The sequence below is a fragment of the Barbus barbus genome (genome assembly GCF_936440315.1).
Source record: "Barbus barbus genome assembly, chromosome: 15".
NCBI classification, from domain to species: Eukaryota; Metazoa; Chordata; class Actinopteri; order Cypriniformes; family Cyprinidae; genus Barbus; species Barbus barbus.
Window position 1 is genome coordinate 23,533,427 of NC_136743.1, and position 20,995 is coordinate 23,554,421.

The 20,995-nt window shown below is 39.4% G+C and overlaps 1 protein-coding gene and 1 long non-coding RNA gene across 3 annotated transcripts in view; one reads left to right on the plus strand and one right to left on the minus strand.

Moving 5' to 3' along the window:
* Positions 1-20,995, plus strand: part of LOC306881630 — a 494,310-nt gene that overhangs the window by 66,824 nt on the left and 406,491 nt on the right. The gene's annotated exons all lie outside the window — the stretch shown is intronic.
* LOC306881627 (inositol monophosphatase 3-like) overlaps positions 13,866-20,995 on the minus strand; it is a 31,733-nt gene continuing 24,603 nt past the window's right edge. Inside the window, exon 5 of one of the 2 annotated variants that reach the window (XM_079435799.1) lies at positions 13,866-17,997. In XM_079435799.1, coding sequence (XP_079291925.1) covers positions 17,729-17,997 — 269 coding nt within the window. In that variant the 3' untranslated portion in view covers positions 13,866-17,728. The remainder of the gene's footprint in view (positions 17,998-20,995) is intronic. The other variant, XM_079435800.1, reaches the window with a different exon arrangement.

Consider the following 20,995-nt stretch of genomic DNA (forward strand, 5'->3'; position numbering starts at 1 on the left):
GCAGCATATCCGTTGAACAGTTTTGGCAGGCTGCTAGCCCGTTGCCCAATGACGATTTGTAGTTTTGGGCATATCTTGCCTCAACGTCCCGTCCTTGGAGAGTCATTAGCCAGGTAGCTATGCGTGCGTTGGTCACCACGCCATCTCTGATGCGTTGACTGTTGAGGAAGGTGACAGGTTGGTGACAAGTCTCGATGATTACTTTTTGTGCACCGATGTAATTAGAGAAACTATGGATAGCCCACACAGTGCAAAGTAAAGCTTTTTCGCAGTCTGAGTACTTGCATTCTGGGGGAAGCAGGGTTTTGCTGGCATAAGCGACCACTCGCTTGTCTTTGTCATGGAGCTGGTATAGGCCTGCGCTAAGGCAATGATTGGAGAATCCAGCGTCCAGGTAGAATTATTTTCCAGGGTCTGGGTAGGCCAGGCACGGAGCAGAGCCCAGGCGCTGTTTGAGCTGGCTCATTGCGGTGTCTTAGGCTTCCGTCCAAACGAAGGATTCATCCTTTTTCAGGAGGGAGGTTAGTGGTCGGGCAATGTCAGCATAGTTTTCGATGAACTGTCGCGAGTAATTGCACACTCCCAGAAAGCTTCGCAGCTCAGAGATGTTAGTCGGCACTTTAATGCTTTGGATTGCTTGGGTGCGGTTAGACTGTGGCTCGATGCCGTTTCTTCCGACAAGCAGTCCGACATAGTTCACCTTGGTTTTGCACCACTGTCCTTTGTGAAGGGCGATTTTGGCTCCTGCCGTTGTCAGCTGGTTTAGGACGTGATCAATTTCCTTGAGGTGGTCTTCCACACTTGAGCTTTTCATCAAAATATCATCTACGTAAACAAGGTTGCCTCTAGCTCTGGCGTAAAGGCATGCTTTGTTTAGAAAGATGTTGAATTCAGCTGGTGAGTTGGCATAGCCGAAGGGACACCGTGTGAAGGTGTATTGTCGATTGCCAAAGGTGAATGCTAGCTTGTGTTGGTCATCGGGGTGGACAGGGATTGTCCAGAACCCAGAGGCGACGTCCAGTGTTGACAGAATCGTCGAGCCTTCGATTTTTGGAATTTCTTGATCGAATTGGGTCATAGGCCATCGTAACAATGGTACTTGCTGATTCAACTTGCAACAGTCGATGGTGGGCCGCCATTTTCCGTTGGGTTTTAGGACTGGCCATATCGGGGCAGAGTATGTGCTGTTACAGGGCCGGATGACCCCCTTTTCCAGGATGGAGTCAACAATTTCTTGCACTGGCTCATATGACGCTATTGGAATCTTCTACTGTCGCACAAATGTGGGTGGCGCATTTGGATTTGTCGGGATGCGCACCGTGTGGATGTTGGTCAGTCCACAATCCAAGGAATCCAGGGTTCCCACGGGTCATGGAATTTCTGGAATATCATGGAATTTTAAAAGGTCTATTCCAGACATTGAAAGTCAGGGAATTTTATATATTTTTTGTCCAAGTCATGGAATATCAGGGATTTTTGTTCGTCAACTCCATTCAGTACTTGCGCGCTGTGACCTGTGTAAACAGCGTGTACAGACAGCAGCGTCTCGGACACGCGCGAACCCTGAATTGAGTTTCTCACAGCATCTTTCTTGCGCCTGAATGGACAAATATATACAAAAGTATAAAAATGCCCGTCTTGGCAAGTAACTTTGTAGCTTTAACAATGATTAATCTATATTTAATTAGTCTGTAAACGGCCATTAACAGAGGCCAGAGATGCTGAAGACGGACGCAAAGAGGAGAAAATACCATATCAGGCAGAACAAGATTCAAAATGTGCGAAATATAGGAATCCTAAACATTGAATTTTATTTGAATGTGTTTCTGAGGGGAACTGGTTGTTTTCAGAAAAGTTTACACAGCGTTTTCTTTTCATCTTGCCTCTGTATAATGCATTTAAATGAGTATTAATACTGCTGTGCTGTATAAAGCACTGCTGTGTTTATAGTGGTAACCAAGGAAATGCTTTATCACTGTTCCATAAGCGCCACCTGCTGTCAAAGAGTGGAATTGTGTCTCATTCAGCCCGTCTGCTGTTTCACGTAGCATAATTTCACAAAGCTAAAGTCCCACCATTCTGTTTCTTCAGATTTTGAAATTATGCAGTCTAAAATAAATTAAAAACATTGTTTTTTTTTTTTTTTTGGATTGATTCATGATTAAAATGCAGTGGTTGCCTTGCCACTAATTTCAAATGGCAATGCAAAATCAAGTTGCAACATAGAGTGAAGTATATGCAAATGTTATTTTATAAGTAATTATTCAATTTCTGTACCTGAACACCTACAAACATAAGAACTTAAGCAAAATTTCATTTCTATCTTTGTGCTATATATTTAATTTAGCTATTACTTGCAATTTGTTCATTTGTTCTTATTTACCTTTAATGATGTTTGAACTTTATATTACATAATGAACTTATATATATACTTTTTTTTTTTTTTGCTGTGGTATTAACATTGAAATCGAGATTTGTAAATAAAATTTGGTATCTAAAATATTGGTGTCATACGTTTATTTATTAGAATACAAAAATCAAAGTTGATAACAGCAACTATTTTATTTATTTATTTTTTTGTGGCAAGGCTAGTGAAAATATTAACAGGGCAAGTAATAATTTTAACCACTGAAAAAAATTTCAGCGCCATCTTATTCCCATCCCGCTCGTCAACTGGCTATCACTATGTCAAATGCAGTCACCAGGCCACCAGGCTGTACCAGAAAATGAAAATTTTTGTGAGCTTTGTACGGTGACCGAGAGATCTCAACGCATTGCAAATAGAATAAACAGCTGCAAATTAAGAAAACAACTTCCTCAATTTTACAACGCACACGCTGCAAATGCTCACAACACAACCAAAAAAAAAAAGAAAGAAACGCACTGCAAATAGAAAAAAAACGCCTGCAAATTAAGAAAACAATTTTCGTAAATTTGACAACACACACGCTGCAAATGCTCACAACACAACCAAACAAAGAAACGCACTGCATATAAAATTTATTTGGTTGTATTGTGAGCATTTGCAGTGTTTCTTTATTTGTTTGTGTTGTGAGCATTTGCACCACCTGCTGTCAAACTGATGAAGATGTTTTCTTGATTTGCTGGTGCTTTTTCTATTTGCATGTGTTTTCTGAAGTTGCAGCGCGTTGAGCTCTCTCGGCCACTGTAGCTTTGGCTACAAAATTACCTCTTCAAAGACTGAGTTAAAAAAAAAAAAAAGTGTAAAAAATATCAAAGAGCATTTAATGGTAAAAAAGCAACAACAACAACAAAAAAAAGGCTCAGCACAACAGCGGCCTGTTTTTCCATTCATTATAGGTCATGGAAATTCAGCTTTTTAGTCAGTGAAAGTCATGGAAAAGTCAGGGAATTTGACATTTGATTTAGAGTGGGAACCCGGGGAATCCTTTGCGAAGGAGTCCTTGTACTTATGCAGAACCTCTTTGACTCCTTGACGATCCACTTCGTCGTGGAGGGCATCCACCTCACTCAAGATCTGCTGAATTTGTGCGTTGAACCCGGCGAAGGGTTCTTCTGCAGTTAAGTCATTTGAGGGGCTTTGGGCCCTGGTGTTCACCTGTGTAGGTTCTTCTGTCGCAAGCTGTGTTGAGACAGCGTAGACAGCGAGGTGAGTGTCATCTGTTAGTTCTGAACGGCAGACGCTTTCTCTGGACACCGGCAGGATGGAAGTGATGGCGATGAGTTCATGAGGTTTTGTGAACGCTACGGTGTCGTCGTATTCGTCTGGCATTAGCTGTGCTGGTATAGGGCCTATGACAGGTACCATCAGTTCAAAGTCGTAGAATGCCTGGCTGATGAGCCATCCCAGGTGGTTGGCTTTGGGAACGTGGATGTCTTGGGCCGTACTGTTGTTGAACAACACATACACAGCACGAGATGACACTTCGATGAGAGGTGTGGCTTCCAGGGTCAGTCCTAGTTTTAGGCAGGTCCTGGAAGGTTGGAATAAGCCTAGCTTACTGTTGAGAGTTTGGCCAGGTCGCATGTTGAGGCGGACGCTGGCACTCTTGCTGTAGGCCGGTATTGTGGCTTCTTGCTCCGTGATCATGGCGCATGCGTCGGGCATGGTTTGACCAGATTGGAGGTTCTTGAGGTTGACTGAAGTAGTCAGTTGTTGTGACAGAGGAGCCCATATGATGTCGTTCACGGTATCAATGCAAGCATTGAGCCGGACCGTGATATCCGCTCCAATGTAGATGTCATGAGGCAGGTCTGGGATGACGAGGAAGTAGTGATGTCTGTTGTTCCATCGCATGTCCAGAGCGCAGATGATCTTGGAAGTGGCCATGGTTGTCAACCAGGGACTGAGAGGGAAGCGGCTGTGCTTAGCGACATGTGGTAGACTCCGATGTCTTTGCTTCAGTGTTCTGAATAGATTCAGGCTGATGGCTGAGTTCTCTGCCCACAGGGCTAGTGCCGCGTCGGACACTGATGTGCCTTGGACATCTATTGCCGTCGTGATTCGAAGGGGGCCTGTGTTTGATTCAGGCTCCTGCAGTGAGCAGAGGAGAGGGTCCTGGTCTTTGCTGCTTGTGCTTGATCCAGGTACAGGCTTTGCTACTGCATCATCAGTCAGTGCATTAGGGTCTGTGTCTGTGACTTGACATTGCGACTCGTTGGAGTCTAATAACTGGCAGGGCAGAGGCTCGCGGACTTGTGTCCACATCTTTAGGTGCTTGAAGTCTATCAGCGGTTCGAAGCAATTAAGCAGATCTTTCCCAATGAGAAGTGGATACGTCTTGAGTGGTGAGACGTATATTGGATGGACGAGATCCATTGATCCCACCGTTAGGTGGATTGGGGCCACATGTTTCAGTTGGAGGCCCGTGTGGGAATATGCTTGGAGGTTGAGCTCACACCTCTGGAGTCTGAGGGTTCTGTTAGTCCTCTTTGTTCTTTCTTGGACCTTTTCGAGGAGCTCGGTGGACATTAGAGTGATGTCGGCTCCCGTGTCCAGAAGGGCTTCGACTCTGATGTGTCGTTCAATGATGATGGAGAGGTAAAACTTTTTTGCTATACCTTTCTCAATGAGATCGCCTAGGAGTTGAGGGACTGGATTTTGGGAGGAAACGGTTAGGATATCAGGGCTGGTGTGGTGTTCTTCGGAGCAGTGACAGATGACCAAGACAGCACTTTCAGGAACTTGAGTGGTTTCATCAGCAGGTGTTTGTTGGACGCTGCTGTGATCTGGAGCGTTGAATGTTGAGTTAGTGTCTAACTCTGTTGCCGGGTTTTCAGGTGGGGTTTCATGTCCATCTGAAGTTATTGCGATTGTGGTTCGCTGAGAGTGAGGTGAGGGAGTGCTGTTCTCAGTGGCTGGTTGGATCAGCTGGTCGCTGCCTTCTCGTCCGGCCGCTAGTCAGGCTGAATCTGGTTTCTCTTTCTTTTCCCATTTCCGATCTTCCTTTCTTTCATCATCATCATCATCAGTTCTTGTGAGTCGAAACACGGTGATGTCTTTTGTTCTTGTGTGGATTCAGTTTGAGCTCGGTCAGCTTGGAATCTTTGTGAATTCTTTCGTCGATTCCTTGGGCTAGTCGCTCCTGGGTGAGTTTGTCGTTTTCCCTGGGCGTTTCCGTTGGATTCCCATGAGTTTTTTCCCCTTGAGTTTCCAAATGAGCTTGGCTGGTTCCACGATCTTTCCCATTGACTCTCATGAGGCCTTGGATGGTACTATGTCTTTTCCCAATGCTGTCCAGGTGAGCGTTGACATCCACGAGGTCCATCCCAGCGTTCATACCGCTGTTTAGATCTGGTACCAGCGTGGGAGTCTCGTTCTTTGTTGGACGAGGGTGCATTCCACTCTCTGGGTGGCGGCTTGGCACTATCTTGGCGTTGGGCGCCCTCTAGAGCCAGCCCTTGACTTTGAGTGTTGAAGTCGAGAACTGCTGGGCTTTTGCCGCTCTTTTCTGAGGCCATCTTTTGTTTGCCGTAGGCTTTCTGCGCCAAGTCTCGCAACTGCTGAGCATTCATTGTTCGTGGGCATGCGAGAACACCAAGATGGTGGCTTACGCCGGGGTGAAGGTTCCTTAGGAAGAGAGTTTTGAAGTTTAGTTCATCTTCCATGTCGGGTTGGTTACGAGTTCCGAAGTATGCTCGTCTGAGTCGGCTGTAGTAGGCTTGAGGAGGTTCGTGACGTCCTTGTCTTGTCTCCAGGGCAGCCACTAGGCCTTGTTCGGACTCAGGGTCGGAGAACTCTTTAATGAGGGCTTCTCGGAGCAGTTGGTAATCAGTCTTTGTGTAAGCAGGCTGCCTGTCTAGGAAGCTGCGAACTTCAGAACTGGATGTCGTTCGGAGTAAATAGAGTCAATCTTTGTCCGTAACGTTAGGTCGCATTTCCAGATGGAAATCAATGTCTTGGAGATACGCTTGGACATTTTGGCTATTTGGCACGCTCGGGGTGAATTTGCCAATGTTCCTGGCGAGCTTGTCGAGGTCTTTTAGGTCCAAGCCGTGCGATGATCTGTGGCTGGCTGCCGCAGATTCTTTTGGCTGAGGTAGAGTGAGGTAAAGTTCTCCAGAGGGAGGTGGTGAATGTTTCAGTTTCATGTTTCTCCACCTTTTTCTCACTTGTCAGACCCAGAACAGGTGACCCAGTCCTGCTTGGCAGGGGTGAGGTCGGTGCATCTCGTGTCCTTGATGGCTCACGGCGCAGTTCATAAGCGTGCTTGAGTTCTTCTTGGAAACTATCATCTTTTACTTTGACGTAGTCTAGCTGTAGTGTTAGACGGCTAATCTCGTTTCTTGACTCGTGCAAGTGAGCTTCAAGGGCTTTGATTCTGCCGTTCTTATCTCTGAAGTCGGCCTTTGCTTTTTCCAGCAGCTGTTCTGCATACTGTAGCTTGTCGGACCGATCAGTGTAGTCTGCTTTGACTTGTTGCATTTCTTGGTTAGTAGCTACTAGGGTTTCTTGAAGCCTTTTGATCTCCTCTTCAGCGCCTTGGTTCACCTCATCGGGTCTTTCCCGTCGTTCTTGAGCTTCCAGTTTCAGCTGCTCGATGCGCCGTTGTGCGCGTGTTAACTCCTGCTGGAGCTGTGCAGCGTGCTTGTCGCTCAACTTGAGGGTCGCGATGAGTGTGTGGCTTAAGGAGCTGGTGATCTTGGCTAATTCTTTGTGACTGTAGCTTTGACTTGGGTCTTGTGCCATGAGACTTGTGATGTTTTCATCCAGCTGGTCCTGTGTCTGGTGTTTCAGTGCTTCAGCGGCTTTAGGGTGGAGGCTGTCTGTCGCAACACTTAGCCATGTTTCCAGATCCTCCCAGTGACCGACATGTTCTGTCGTGCGAGACATGTTCTGACGGGGTGAGGGAGGTCTCCAACTGCAACTGACACAGACCTTGAAGAGAAAAACAAAACAAAACAAATCAAACAAACAAGGGGTGTAGATATGCACTGTTGAGTGTGTACTCTATTGAGTGTGTATTAGAACAGGTGAGTGTGGTTCTCTGTGACTGTGATCCTCTGGGGGGGGGGGGGGGGTGCTTCTAATTCGTGGCCTCTGTGGGGAGAAATTGAGCACACACACAGGTAACACAGCTAGAGAACAGATAAAGAAAGGAAAAACACGAACAGAGCAAGGAACAGGGTAATAATTGGATGCTTCACCTTTTTCTTGTAAAGGAAAGCCCCTTTTTTTTTTTTTTTTTTCAAGGGCAAAGGTTAGGCTAAGCCAAAATGAGGGAGAGGGACACGAACAAAATATATCTTTCTGATATTAGATTTCCTTTTTTTTTTGTCAAGCCTGATATCAGAAGGTCACTTCTTAGTCAGAGGATTGTGAAAGGAAAATTTTCTGTGATTGTCTGTGATTGCTAATATTTTTCTCCGGGGTGAAGGAAAATAATAACAATGACAGTACTGGTCCCGTAATGGCAAGATTGACACCACAACGCCTGTTAGCGTGTTCCTCGTGCGTGTTGGAAATCTCGCCGACGCCTACCTTTTCGTTGATCTGCTTCAGCTGGTGGGGTAGGATTTCACAAAGAGGAAGGTAAATGGAAAACAATTTTGAAACGTCGTTCTCAAGTTTCACAAATACCTGTTCAATAGCTAAAGTTCTCTGCTTATGCTTTCCCTTAGGCAAAATCCCAGCAACCAGTAGCAGTAGTCAATTTAGCAGATAGTGGCAGGGAGAAAAGAGAAGGAGAAGAATGAGGATTTCCTCCCAATGTCAGGATTAGTATTAAGTATGACAGCGCGGTGGCGCTGTTGAGTCGATACCCCTAGGGGTTTTGGCTTTGCTAATTTTAGTGGGGTAAAAAGCACTGGTCTAAGTTTTGAGAAAACCTCATTTTCTTTTGAAGTTTGGCTAATTAGAAGTTTAAGTTCTTATGCCCTATTGACTATTAGGCCTAAGCAAAAGTATACTTAACTTAACTTCTGTGTTAATTAAGTAACTAGCAGATTTAAAATAAGGCAGATGGAACCAACTTAGTTGCCAATGGAATCTAGAATTTCAAATTATAAATTGTGATTCCTAATAAAATTTTTCATGATGTCATCATTAAAATTGATAGGATCGATTCAGATTAACTTTTCAGAGGGATAAAATTTTATTATAATATTATAATATTATAAGGGTCTTCCTAGTTGCAGAGTATTATTGGCAGTTAAGTATTAAGATCTTAATGAGGTTTGTCATTAAAATTACAAGCACAATTGCAACTGGACCCAGTATGAAACAGGAACTGTAATTAATTATTAAATTGAATTAGAATTTTCAAATTCGTAATTATGAAATTAAATTACCAATTCCACATCCCTAAATCTCACAGGTTACTAATTCCTTGTGTCATTAGAACCTTCAGAACAAATTAGTCTTTACTATCTCAATTTGTAAAAGAAATTCTAAAAATTTTCCGGACCAACAATCAAACACATTGATAGTTGATTATTAAGATCTTAATGTTATTGTTGAATTATAAAAGCACGCATAATTATCTCAATCAGCCTATATGGAATCTGGAGCTGAAATTATTTTAATGAAATGAGTTTAATTTCACATCTGGGATTAGTTATGAAATTAAATTATCAGTTTCAAATATTTCGTAGCGATTCACCTGCTGATATCCTTAAAAATCATGAGCGCAAATATAATTAAATTAATTATCTTCCTATCAAAGCAATGAGGCTAAGGTCCAACATTAACTGTCTAACTCAAAGTGGAAAAGACCAATCCTGACTAACGTTAAATGCCTTTATTCCTATAAAAATTAGCTGCCTTGCTTTAGCAATGGTTTATCTAAGTCTGCATTTGCTAAAGTCCTTTCAAATGGGAGGAGATATAGCATGAATAAATGCAAAGGAGAGAGAGAGAAATGATGTGAACACTCTTAGTGAGTTAAAGTTCAGCGGTGAAAGATTAACCGTTTAACGCACACACATACACACTGCACAGCACACTTCATTCAAAACCCACAGGCTACAAAATGCTAGGTGCTAATCGCTAGCCTTCAATGCTACCAGCTTTGGCTAAGCTTCGATGCTACTTACTAGCTTCAGTTTGTAAACAAATGTGCTATGCTATTTGTTTACAAACAGCTTCAAAATGGCGCTCGCAGGCTGCGCGTGCGCACTAGAAAATTTCCGAGAGAGTCTCTGACGACCTCCGGTGGGCCGTTACCATGGTGACACACCTAGTTTCAGGGTATCTCAGGTTTCAACAGCCACCAAAAGCACTATTTAGATTTGTTTCTTTCTTATAGCGCTAACAATCTCAACTCATTTAGACCGAATTAAATTAACCCACAGATTAATTTTCAATCTACACTCCTTTTGAGTGCCGCGCGCTGAATTCACTCTTTAGTGAATCAAAAATGGCAGCAAAATTCATTAAGTAGCTAAATTAATGTTTTCGCCAGGGAGATTTATTAACCATAGGTGAATAGAAGTGGAACACGCACTACCTATAACAACACTATGAAGGCCTTATAAAAGAGAACAAAGGAACACGCTTAAATTCTCTCCTTTTATTTTTTTTCTGCGCTTGGAGCGACTTGTTATGTCTCAACGGACACTTTAATTTTACTGCAGTTTTACTCTATTCTTAAACAACAACAACACACATTGCACTTTCATTCAAAACACATTGCCACAAGTACGTGTATAGTATAGTGAAAACAACTTTGACTCTCTGTGCATCCACTATTTCTTTCCGGTTAAAAAATTCGAAAAACACACAACTTTATTATTTACGAATGTGCTATGAATTTTCAAATCAAACTAATGCTTAAATTCCTCCACCATTAATATGTAGCAATTAATCAGAATCATTATTCTAATTTTAGCTTTTAGGGAATCACTTTTAAGATTCGATATTTATATGATTAATTGAGATTAATCAGAATGTCCAACTTATACCTTATTAACGACTTGTCCAGCAAGTATTAAAATCAGCACGTTTATCTTTTAACCATTGTGTTTATCTCATTCGCGGCCAACGATAAAACAAACCAAATAGTTAACTTTAGTTATCAAGCTCCTGAGCGTAGGTAAAGTGATCTTTTGGCAAGTAATTAAGATTTGACAAATCACATAGCAACAGACATGAGATTTCTTAATAGAAACAAAGTTTATTTCACTACTCTAACACAATACTAAGCTAAGCAACACAAAACAAAAGACGTAAACACACACATTCGTTGCAATGGATTGTTCTGATCTGAAGAGAGTCTTAGGTTCTAATGCTCGTTTTCAACCTGAGGGAAATCACACTGGAGGGAACTCTTGTATCTTTACTCTTAAAAGATAAATACAACCAGTTTCAGCAGATTTAGGAGATTTTGCCTTACGTTTGCCTTCAGTTGAATTCAGCTCTTTTTTCGGTTCGAGACAGACCGTGCACGGATTGGAGGCTTGGGAGGTCGTCGTCACGAGGGTACTCTTCAGTGGTTGGTTGGCTTCATTCTGACTTGGTGACGCTCTCAGGAAGTCGTTTTAGTTCTTTAGCTTCAGATGTTAGTTTCTCTCAAAGTTTAACTGAGTCTTGGTCTCAGTTGCAATGCTCGGCCGTGATGTTAGTGGCAAGAAGCGCTTTGCAGCGCGTGAGCAAACGAGAGACGAGCAAGTTGACCTTAAGCTTCTCTTTTTAGTTTCCAACAACAACCTCTTTTTCAGTTGTTGCATCTGTTTTTAACGGGACGATTTGGGATCTGCCCACGGATTCTTCCTGTGGGGCGTTTGATCCAATCGCAAGTGTTTTTTTGCACTGCCTCTCTCCGCGTATACATTATCTGTTCAGTTATTTATTACATGAAAACGTATTAACAGCAGATTTCTATTCATATTATGATCATACCTTGCAGAGAAAAGATCATTTTCATTCACACCATATTATTACTCATGAAATCAGCTTTTATCTGAAACCAAACACCTACGTTTTTAATATGCACAAAAATACATATATCCTTTGTATTCATTACGTGGTTAAAGCCATAGATGAAACAATCCTTAATTCTCAATAACCACATCAATCATGTGAAAATGAACAACTAGTGATCAGGAATATTATGCCTCAAAAGATTACAACAATATTATAAGTTCAATAACACAACAAGTCTTTTAAATGACCTGAGAACAACCTTAATGTATATAGTGAATATATTGTAGATATTGTCTGGAATATATTGCTTTAATAGCAGAAACAATAATAAATATAGCTGCAAGCAGCAATGACGGGGCCAAGCACATCAGCTAAGCATAGCACGGACCATCAGAACAACTGCAGAAATTAGTAACTGAAGCCATTTTAAGATTATTGCAGTCCAAATGAGTGAAAAATCATAAAACTAGCAGTAATAGGATTGATTGACTTTTTACTTTTGACCAACAGGTGGCAACGTCAACAAATCGATGTCATGTGTTCTGTGTAAGGTGGCAATGACACACACAAAGTTTGGTATCAATATGCCAAAGCATTGTAGAGATATGGCCTCAAGTGTAATTTTGGCATCATACCACAAATTCGTTGTTGGGGTATGTGAAAACCAGATAACTGACTATGGCAACGTTGGTATAACTGTTCTTAGCATGACCCAAGGAATCTATTAATAACAGTCTCGTCACAATAGGTAAAATTCACAGAAAGATATAAGCACTTTTTTGCCATTTCATTATAAATTTTGACCACAAGATGGCAATGTCTCAAAACATTTTGAGTACTTTCAGGTCGTGGTCTCCATGGTACATATAAAGTTTCGGAATGGTACACCAATGCATTCGTAAAATATAGCATTTTATATCATAAACCTCCATTATAGTCAATGACAATTTCATGTTTTGTTCAATTATAGCGCCACCAAGCGGCACAATCCCACCTAATTTTGTAAGTGTCCTTAGAGTGTGCCCATATATATGCGTGTCAAATTTGGTGAAAATATCTCATTTTGTTTTGGAGTTCTAGACATATTTGTGTGTAAGTAGATAAAAAATGACTGACTGTTGACATTGTTTGCATTTTTATGCCGCTTACTATCAAAATTTTGGCAATTGGTCAATGGATAAAATTACCGGGACGCTAAGTTTCGAACTTCCTACGGTGGTTTCGTGTCGATCGGAGTAATGGTTTCTAAGATATTGCCAGATGTTTTTTAAACGCTAAAATGCAACGTAGCGCAAACCATAAGGCTAAACCTGACAAATTTGGCAACAATGGACTCGGCTACGATTCAGGAGTCTAAAAAGGTGACTGCTGTGAAAATATGTGAACCCCACCCAAAGTTATAAGCATGTGAAAATTTGATTTCACCACTAGGTGGCGCTGATTCAAAACTTCTCAGGCTCCTTCAGGGCATCGTGCTAATGACCCATACCAAGTTTCGTAATGATATGTTAATTAGTTCGTAAAATATAGCATTTTACTACAAAATTCAACATGGCCGACGACTAAAATGGCTGCCATGGGAAAATTGGATATGGTTGGACTCGGCATGATGCTTTGAATCCAATGAGACCCGTTTTGTGATTTTTGGCCAAATCATTCACAAGTTATAAGCAAAAATATAAATTTTTCATATCTCCTGACCACTAGGTGGCACAGCGCCGAATCACAGCACGTAGCCTCAGGTCATGCTTGTTATAAGACTCACCAAGTTTCGTGTCAATATGCCAAACCCTTGTGGAGATATAGCTTCAGATCTATTTTTGCATGCTTTTCGGCAAATTCGTTAGTGTGGTATTTGAGAATGCTTGGACGAATCGATTTGATTTCCATAACTTTTTGCCTCCATGGTCTGTAGATGATCTGAGCCAATTTTGGTGAGAATCGGACAAATCGTCTAGGACGAGTTCGATAAAGTAGGTTTTACGAACAATTGAAGATAGCGAAAAAACTAAACCTTACGATTTTTGAATTTTGGACATGATTCGACTCGGCTTGAGGCAAGGATTCAGAGGAAATAATAATTGTCATTTTGTGGCTTATGGTTCAAAATTTATTAGCATTTCAAAATTGAATTTTTGGACAAGTGGCGGCGCTAGAGAGTTTGAGTTAGAGACTCAAAATTTGGTGTGATTACTATTGACAGTATCATCTACCAGTGTGCCAAATTTTACAACTTTCCCGCAATCGGTTCTATGGGCTGCCATTGACTTTGCGGCGGAGGAAGAATAATAATAATAATAGGAATTCTAACAATAACAATAGGTGCCTAAGCACCTTCGGTGCTTGGCCCCTAATAATCGTCCTCTTTAAAATCTTTGAGCAAAGCATTTTGCTCTGTGTCTATTAGGAAGCAAAAACGGCGCGATCCTGGAATGTGCTAATAACGCAAGTTCATAGGAAGGTCACTGTTAAGATAGCAGTAGCAGATGGAGGCCCAAAGTGACAGAGGAAGCCGTTGGTCAGGTTCAAGAACACATTTTATTCGCCACACGATGAGTCACTGTACATGCAGCCGCACGACACAAACAGCACTTCCCATTCCCATACTAAATTTCTGGAGCCTTTTTATAGGCCTAACTCCTCCCCTGGTCCGGGACATACCATTTGAAAAGGTAAGTATGTTTCACATAAATCACATATACATATAATAATAACAACAACAACAATACATATAACAACTCATATCTGCAGATACACACATAACACACACATTATGTACACACAAATACTACAAATAACTCATAAAACATTTCTTTTGTACAGCTATGACTGATGGAACCCCCGGTGACTTCACACACACGGACTACCAAGATGGCGAGAACACCATGTATAAATAATTTTTAACTGATTTTTAACTGAACAGGTTTGGCAAATGACTCGTCAAATGTCGTAAGTATATTTGTATCACTCTTAACACTGTACTTAATAAACCATATAAACCAAATAATAATGGTCAGGTGATTTATTTCTGTACATAAGACAACAATCCTATCATGTTATATACACTGATGTTACAGCCACTGATTCCCCATATAACTCACGTAAACTAGGTAATACCAACATACAGGACATAATACACCACAACACACCTTTAAACATACAATAACATCAAATTCTACACAAGTCTGTGTATACATGATTGTCAGTGCCGGCAAACAGACCGTATTAACATGACGCCTGTATGTATGAAATGTGCGTGTGTATTCAGTCCGTGCATAATCACAGGCTTACCCTGTGACAGTCACTTTCGTGGAGATCTGGAGATTTTCTCAGTTGGACGTTGATCGTAAAAGTCTTCTTCAGCGATACTTTTATTGAATTACTGAGAGAGTGGTTAGGGAGTATGTGGCGCCACTTTGGTTCAGGCGCCGAAGTCTTTGTCCCGTTTGACTTTATTTATGATAAATCGATCGCGAACGGTGAAGGTGCTCTTCTTTAATGACATCCAGATGTTCTTCCCAAATATATTCTGGGTTTTAGGGGTCTCCTGGGACCAGAGGATTTATGGCAGGAGAGCGGGGAGTGGAAGCTTTGATTCTAACTTCAAGAATATGTTCAAGTTAGGAATGTGTGCATGTTGTGTTTTGACTCAAGCACTACAATTCTCAGAGCATCACCCCAGCTTTCTGGAAGCTGTTGGTGATTTTACAGACAGGAGTAAAGGAAGAAACTCCCCAAAACAAGCAACAATTGGAATTGGCTGCGTTAAAGGCTGGGAAAAGCATTTCAAAGGATAAGACCAAGAGTCTGGTGATGTCTATGGGTCACAGACTCACTGCTGTGATTGTGCAAGGGATCTGCAACTAAATAATAGCTTTAATATTTTATATCTGCCTTATGTTCAACTGTCCCAATATTTATGCTCACATCAGATAGAGGGATGAAACTCTAAAAGTGCTGAACTTCTTAGCTGGTAAAATATCTATGTATTGAATCACCCAATAATAAAATGTGACAGTCTGTAGTTTTGTCTCATATTCATCTTTTAATCTTATTTGTAAATGTCTTGACTCCAAAGCCAACAGAGCAATTTTGCCTTTACTGTTCCAATACTTTTGGAGGGCACTGTATGTTCAAATAAAAAACAACAGGGACAACAAATTTATAGAAACCCGACAGGAACACATCAGGTGTGTAAACCGTCATGTATTCTGGAGCCAAACCAGACATGGTGAATAAAAACACCATTAAGTGCAATTCCCTTTAGCACATCAAAGAAATGGCAGCAAGCCTTTTAGCAACACATCAATATGACCAGTGAGATGGTAATAGATAGTAACTATGAATAATGCAATAATCCATAAATATGCTGATCATGGCAAGAATCAGCAGCTAGATGTGTTTTTGATGAGGAGGAAGCATATACATATGTCACATTATTAAACAGGCCTACTTTTTGTAACAAGGTCAAACTTTTATTTCAAACATATTAATCTATGTTAATTGACCTACTGTAAATATGGATTTGCTCTTTCTTCGATAAAAGCCGTCTCAGGATATTGGCATGACTTTTCTCTAATTCTACATTGTTGCAGTGGGTTCAGTGACACACTGGAGTTTAGAATCTGTCACAGAGGGTTAGAATGGCATGCTGTGACAATTCAAGACGTCTGCTGAAATAAAACCATGAGGATTGCAGAAAGACAGTGTGGCATAGCTAGCTGTGAGGTGCTGGACAATTAATTTAAAGCTGCAAGAGTGTGATGGTGTGGAAACAGGAAAACAAGAATTGAGTGGCTCAGTTTCACTGCCTTCTGTGTCCACTGCACACTCTGATTTATGTTTTAAAATGCATCTGCAAAACAGTTTATGCTGGTCAAGAAACTAAATATGGCTTCATGATCATAAAAATATACGTTTTTGTTTAGCATATTATACTTTTTATATGAACAAATGAAATACAAGTACTTGCTCTACAGCATGTATAAAAACACAAGATAAAACTATCCTGCCACCTTGTGGTGGACAACCTGATGCTCTTGTTGGCTCACATTTATGAACATCTTTAAGATGTGTTGACCAATACTAATAAAAAACATTTTATAATCTGCTAACAGATGTTTAGATAGTTTAAATGTAACTTAATTAAAAACATATTAAAATAAAATACATTTAAATATGCTTTTTAAAAGTTTTCATTTTCCATTTTAATTTTAGTTCAAGTTTTAGTCATTTTGTTTTCAGTTTTATTTATTTTAGTAGGCCTACATCAAGTTAAACTAAAGTCATAAATATTGCCTTGGCAATTTTTTTTCTCCATATATTCCATTTTATTTCAGTCAATATTTATTTCAAATAATTTAAATTTTATACGGTTTTTAGATTTAATAACCATTTTCACAGCTGTGTATACTATTGCACCAAAAAAAGAAAAAAACGGTTCACTCCATAAAACCCATAATCTTTATTTATGCAGAAAAAAAAGGCAGAATGAAGACCTATCAATGTGAAGCCAAATTACATGCCTCAAATCTCAGACAAGATCTGTAAAACAGCGTAGATTTCTCCCCATTCCCCACATTACAGCTTTTATTCGTTCTCCTTTTTGTCTCCTAAAGGTTTTTGTCAGAAGGGAAACAGTACCATGACTGTAGGGACTCAAGAAACAATTATAGCAACAGTATGAATACTCATACAAAAATATTTTTTTATAAATTGGCTATCACAGTGAAAAGCTCTATAACAGATGTCAATGAATCACCCAGTGATGTCTGTGGATCTACTCCATTAAATCAAATTTTTCTTAAAAACAAAAGACTTATATCTTAACATACTGTATTATGTATTTTTATTCACACGTGGTGCTATGTAGTCTAATCATACTGCAATTCAGGTATCAGTGTATAAACCTTATAAACTTAAAACACACCACCAAGGGGAGCAATGTAATCAATTATGAGAAGTAGTGCTATGCATAAGGATGTCATATTCAAGTTATCTCTGGATTCACAGTTAAATCCTCGCCCAAAACCATTTAAACCTAGTTTTACCAGCCATTTTTGAAACAACCCTCTCAAAAAACAAACAAGAAATTAAAAAGCTACTGGTTCACCTCAGAGATTAATTATTAAAATAGGTGTCCTCATGAATTGACATTTACTTCATTTTCACTTAAACATTCTTTAAATGTGTCACAAAATACATAGCTAATGAACTGTACAACTCAAAGGCACACATCCTTTGTTTATAACCTGTAACAGTTTTCAAACTCACTCATTCCCTGATGTTGGATCAGTCATAGTGTCACAAACAAATCTTTATTTCCTCATATTTCTACACAACTTTGTGGTACCGAAGAAAATGACAGGACCGGGCAGTGATTTATTATTGTTTGGTCTCTTCCCAGGGTGGAAGTCTTTTCACCAATGCCTTGTGGTCAGTTTTAATGCTTGCCAGTAGGCCGCCCTTGTTTCCCTCTGTCCCAGAGTAATCAATCTGCTCTCCTTTGAGAGTTGTCATTTGACCACCAAGAGACCTCAAGATGGCATCACCCGCACAGATATCCCATTTTTTGATGTACGTCACATGGACGTAAATATCGGCTGTCTCTTGTTCTTCATCAGTGGGGTCTAGAAGAGCTAGTACCTTATATCCTTTGGGGGGAAAAAAGTAAAAAGGTTTCAGTTGTATTTACCCCTGTCTACATGAGAAATTGCAATCGGAAAATATTTACTTCTGTATCTCTGTGAATAAGTACATTCAATAGTAGGGTGGGATTTGAAATTATATCTATTTAGAATTGAGTGGATTGTGAAAATTTTGGGTGACAAGATAGGGTTGAATATATATAAGAGGAATACTATTTGAGTTGCAGCAAGTTATGCTGAAGTATATTAAATACCTAAATGTTTGTTAAATATAAATATTTATATTTGATTATCATTTTTATATTAAATTATAATTCATGAACTATTACAACCAAAGTTTGGGTCAATTTGGTTTCAATGTTGTCTTAAAATCCAATTCACTGCTTGCAACAACCATGTACAATTAATTTAAATGTCTTGAAAAAAGTACTTAATATAGGCTAACTACCAACCAAACAATATACATTAATGTTTTATAGCATAAATATTAATATCAGCAAATAAGTACGGAGATTCATTGTTATTAATATTTCAACAACAAAAATAATGTTCACAAGCGTACACTACCAAGAGTCAAATGTTTGGGGTTGATTTTTTAATGTTTTTGAAAGAAGTCTCTTATATTCAGCTGTGATGATTTATTCATAAATGCAGTAAAACAGTAATAATGTGAAATATTTTTACAATTTTAAATAAATGTTTATGTTGCAGTATAAAATGAAATTCTAATATGCTGATTTGATGCTAAAGAAACATTTATAATTATTTCCAATGGTAAAAATTAATATATTTGTGGAAAGAATGATACAGTGTTTCAGGAGGTTTTTATATTTTTGAACATTTATATGATTTTTTGTGTTGTGTTTTTTTTTTGGTAACATTAAAATGTATTTACTGTCAATTTCATTCAATTAAAATCTTACAGACCCCAAACATTCGAATGACAATGTACAGTTTTTCTCAACTGCTTTGGCACATTTTTCAAAAAAGTCTTCATCTCTAAACTGCATGTGCAATTGTTTGCTGAAACATTAGAATGCTATTGCATGTCTGGAAAAGGTAGTAACTCACCCAAAACATTTAATCCATGCTTCAAAACCTAGTTATTGTGTCAGTGACTTGGCCAGTGCCACCAAGATAAAAAAAAACATTTTTGTCGTTGAGCCACACTGGTCAAAATGTTTAAATGTTTTTTTCACCTTGGAAATATTTGTTATATGCAAATTTAATTTCTTGTTGTGTTATAAGTAAATTTATAATATATGCATTTTATTCTACTTTTTTTTTTTCAAAGACAGCTTTCTATACTATACAAAAATGTCAATTTTGTCTGTATATCACACTGAGTATTTTAGACACACTTCAACAGTAGGTAAAAATGTATTGGGAAAAGTGACTGAAACTGAAATTTCACTATTGCTTATTCATTTTTACATACTCTGTTGTCTTCTCCTTACACCAACACCACCACACATTCTTACATATCTTTCTATTGCTCTTCCACAACAAATAACTGTGAATAAGCGCATTTACATGCACACCAGTAAGCGGATAACTCACAAAGATCAGCTTATTAAAATAACCAGTTAACTCGTTTACATGCACATCAGTAACCTGAAAATGCAAGTAAACTGAGTTTACATGACTTCTTTAGTAAATCAGGATATTTCCCTGTAGTGACGTCAAAATATTATAATTTGCATATCTGACTCAGAGTACTGTCAGATATGTTGTTAAATAAAGCTTGCAACATGTCAGCTGGAAACTTACAGCTCACATATTATTTTCTCATGCAGTTATAAATGCAGGGTTTTGACTGAACCACTTCTACTTCTGCTGCATGAGATGAGAACACATTTTTATAATTTTCCGAGTCATGAAAGAGTCTGCATTTGTGATATATTTCCTTCTTTCTTTACTGCAAAATGTTTGTTCTGTCAAAATACACTTAAAGGGTTAGTTCACCCAAAAATGAAAATTCTGTCATTAATCACTTACCCTCATGTCGTTCCAAACCCGTAAGACATTCATCTTCAGAACACAAATTAAGATATTTTTGATGGAATCTGAGAGCTCTCTGACCCCCCATAGACAACAATAATATTACCACGAATCGATCAACACACAGAAACGTAGCAAGGACATCATCGGTAAAATAGTCAATGTGACATCAGAGGTTCGACCGTAATTTTACGAAGCTACGAGAATACTTTTTGTGCACAAAGAAAACAATAATAACAATTTATTCAGCAATTCTTCTCCCCGAGTTACCCCAGAACGTAATCACGTAATGAGCGTTGTTTACATTCAGTAGACAGCGCGCGCATGGTGAACGTAAATAACGCACAAAAAGTATTCTCGTTGCTTGGTAAAATTACAGTTGAACCCCTGATGTCACATGGACTATTTCACCGAAGTCTTTGCTACGTTTCTGTGCGTTGATTGTGGTAATATCATTGCTGTCTATGGAGGGTAAGAGAGCTCTCAGATTCCATCAAAAATATCTTAATTTGTGTTCCGAAGATGAATGAAGGTCTTACGGGTTTGGAATGACATGATGGTGAGTAATTCATGACAATTTCATTTTTGGGTGAACTATCCCTTTAAATCTGCAATAACGATGTGTTCCTGTCACGTATAACATATTCGCACTTCAGCTTTTTAAGCATAATCGGCTTAAGAAGAAGTTTACACATAACACAAATGTACTGTAAAAATATAAATGTATTTATACAGCACTGCTGCAGCTGCTGCTGTTTAGGGTTGTAATGTTCGTCCTCGTTAAAAAATGGTAGTAATTGTGCTGGGAAAACTATATATACAGTATGCATGCTGCTTCCAAACTTAATTGATTAGCATGATTGTGATCTCCATATCACTACAATGGCAAGTAGGGTTTCAAAGGGGCAGAACTTTTCCAGTGAATTTCTGGAAACTTTCCAAAGGTTTCTGAAAATGTACACATTTTTTTTCCAAAAGTGTCCAAAAAATTCACTAAATGTTC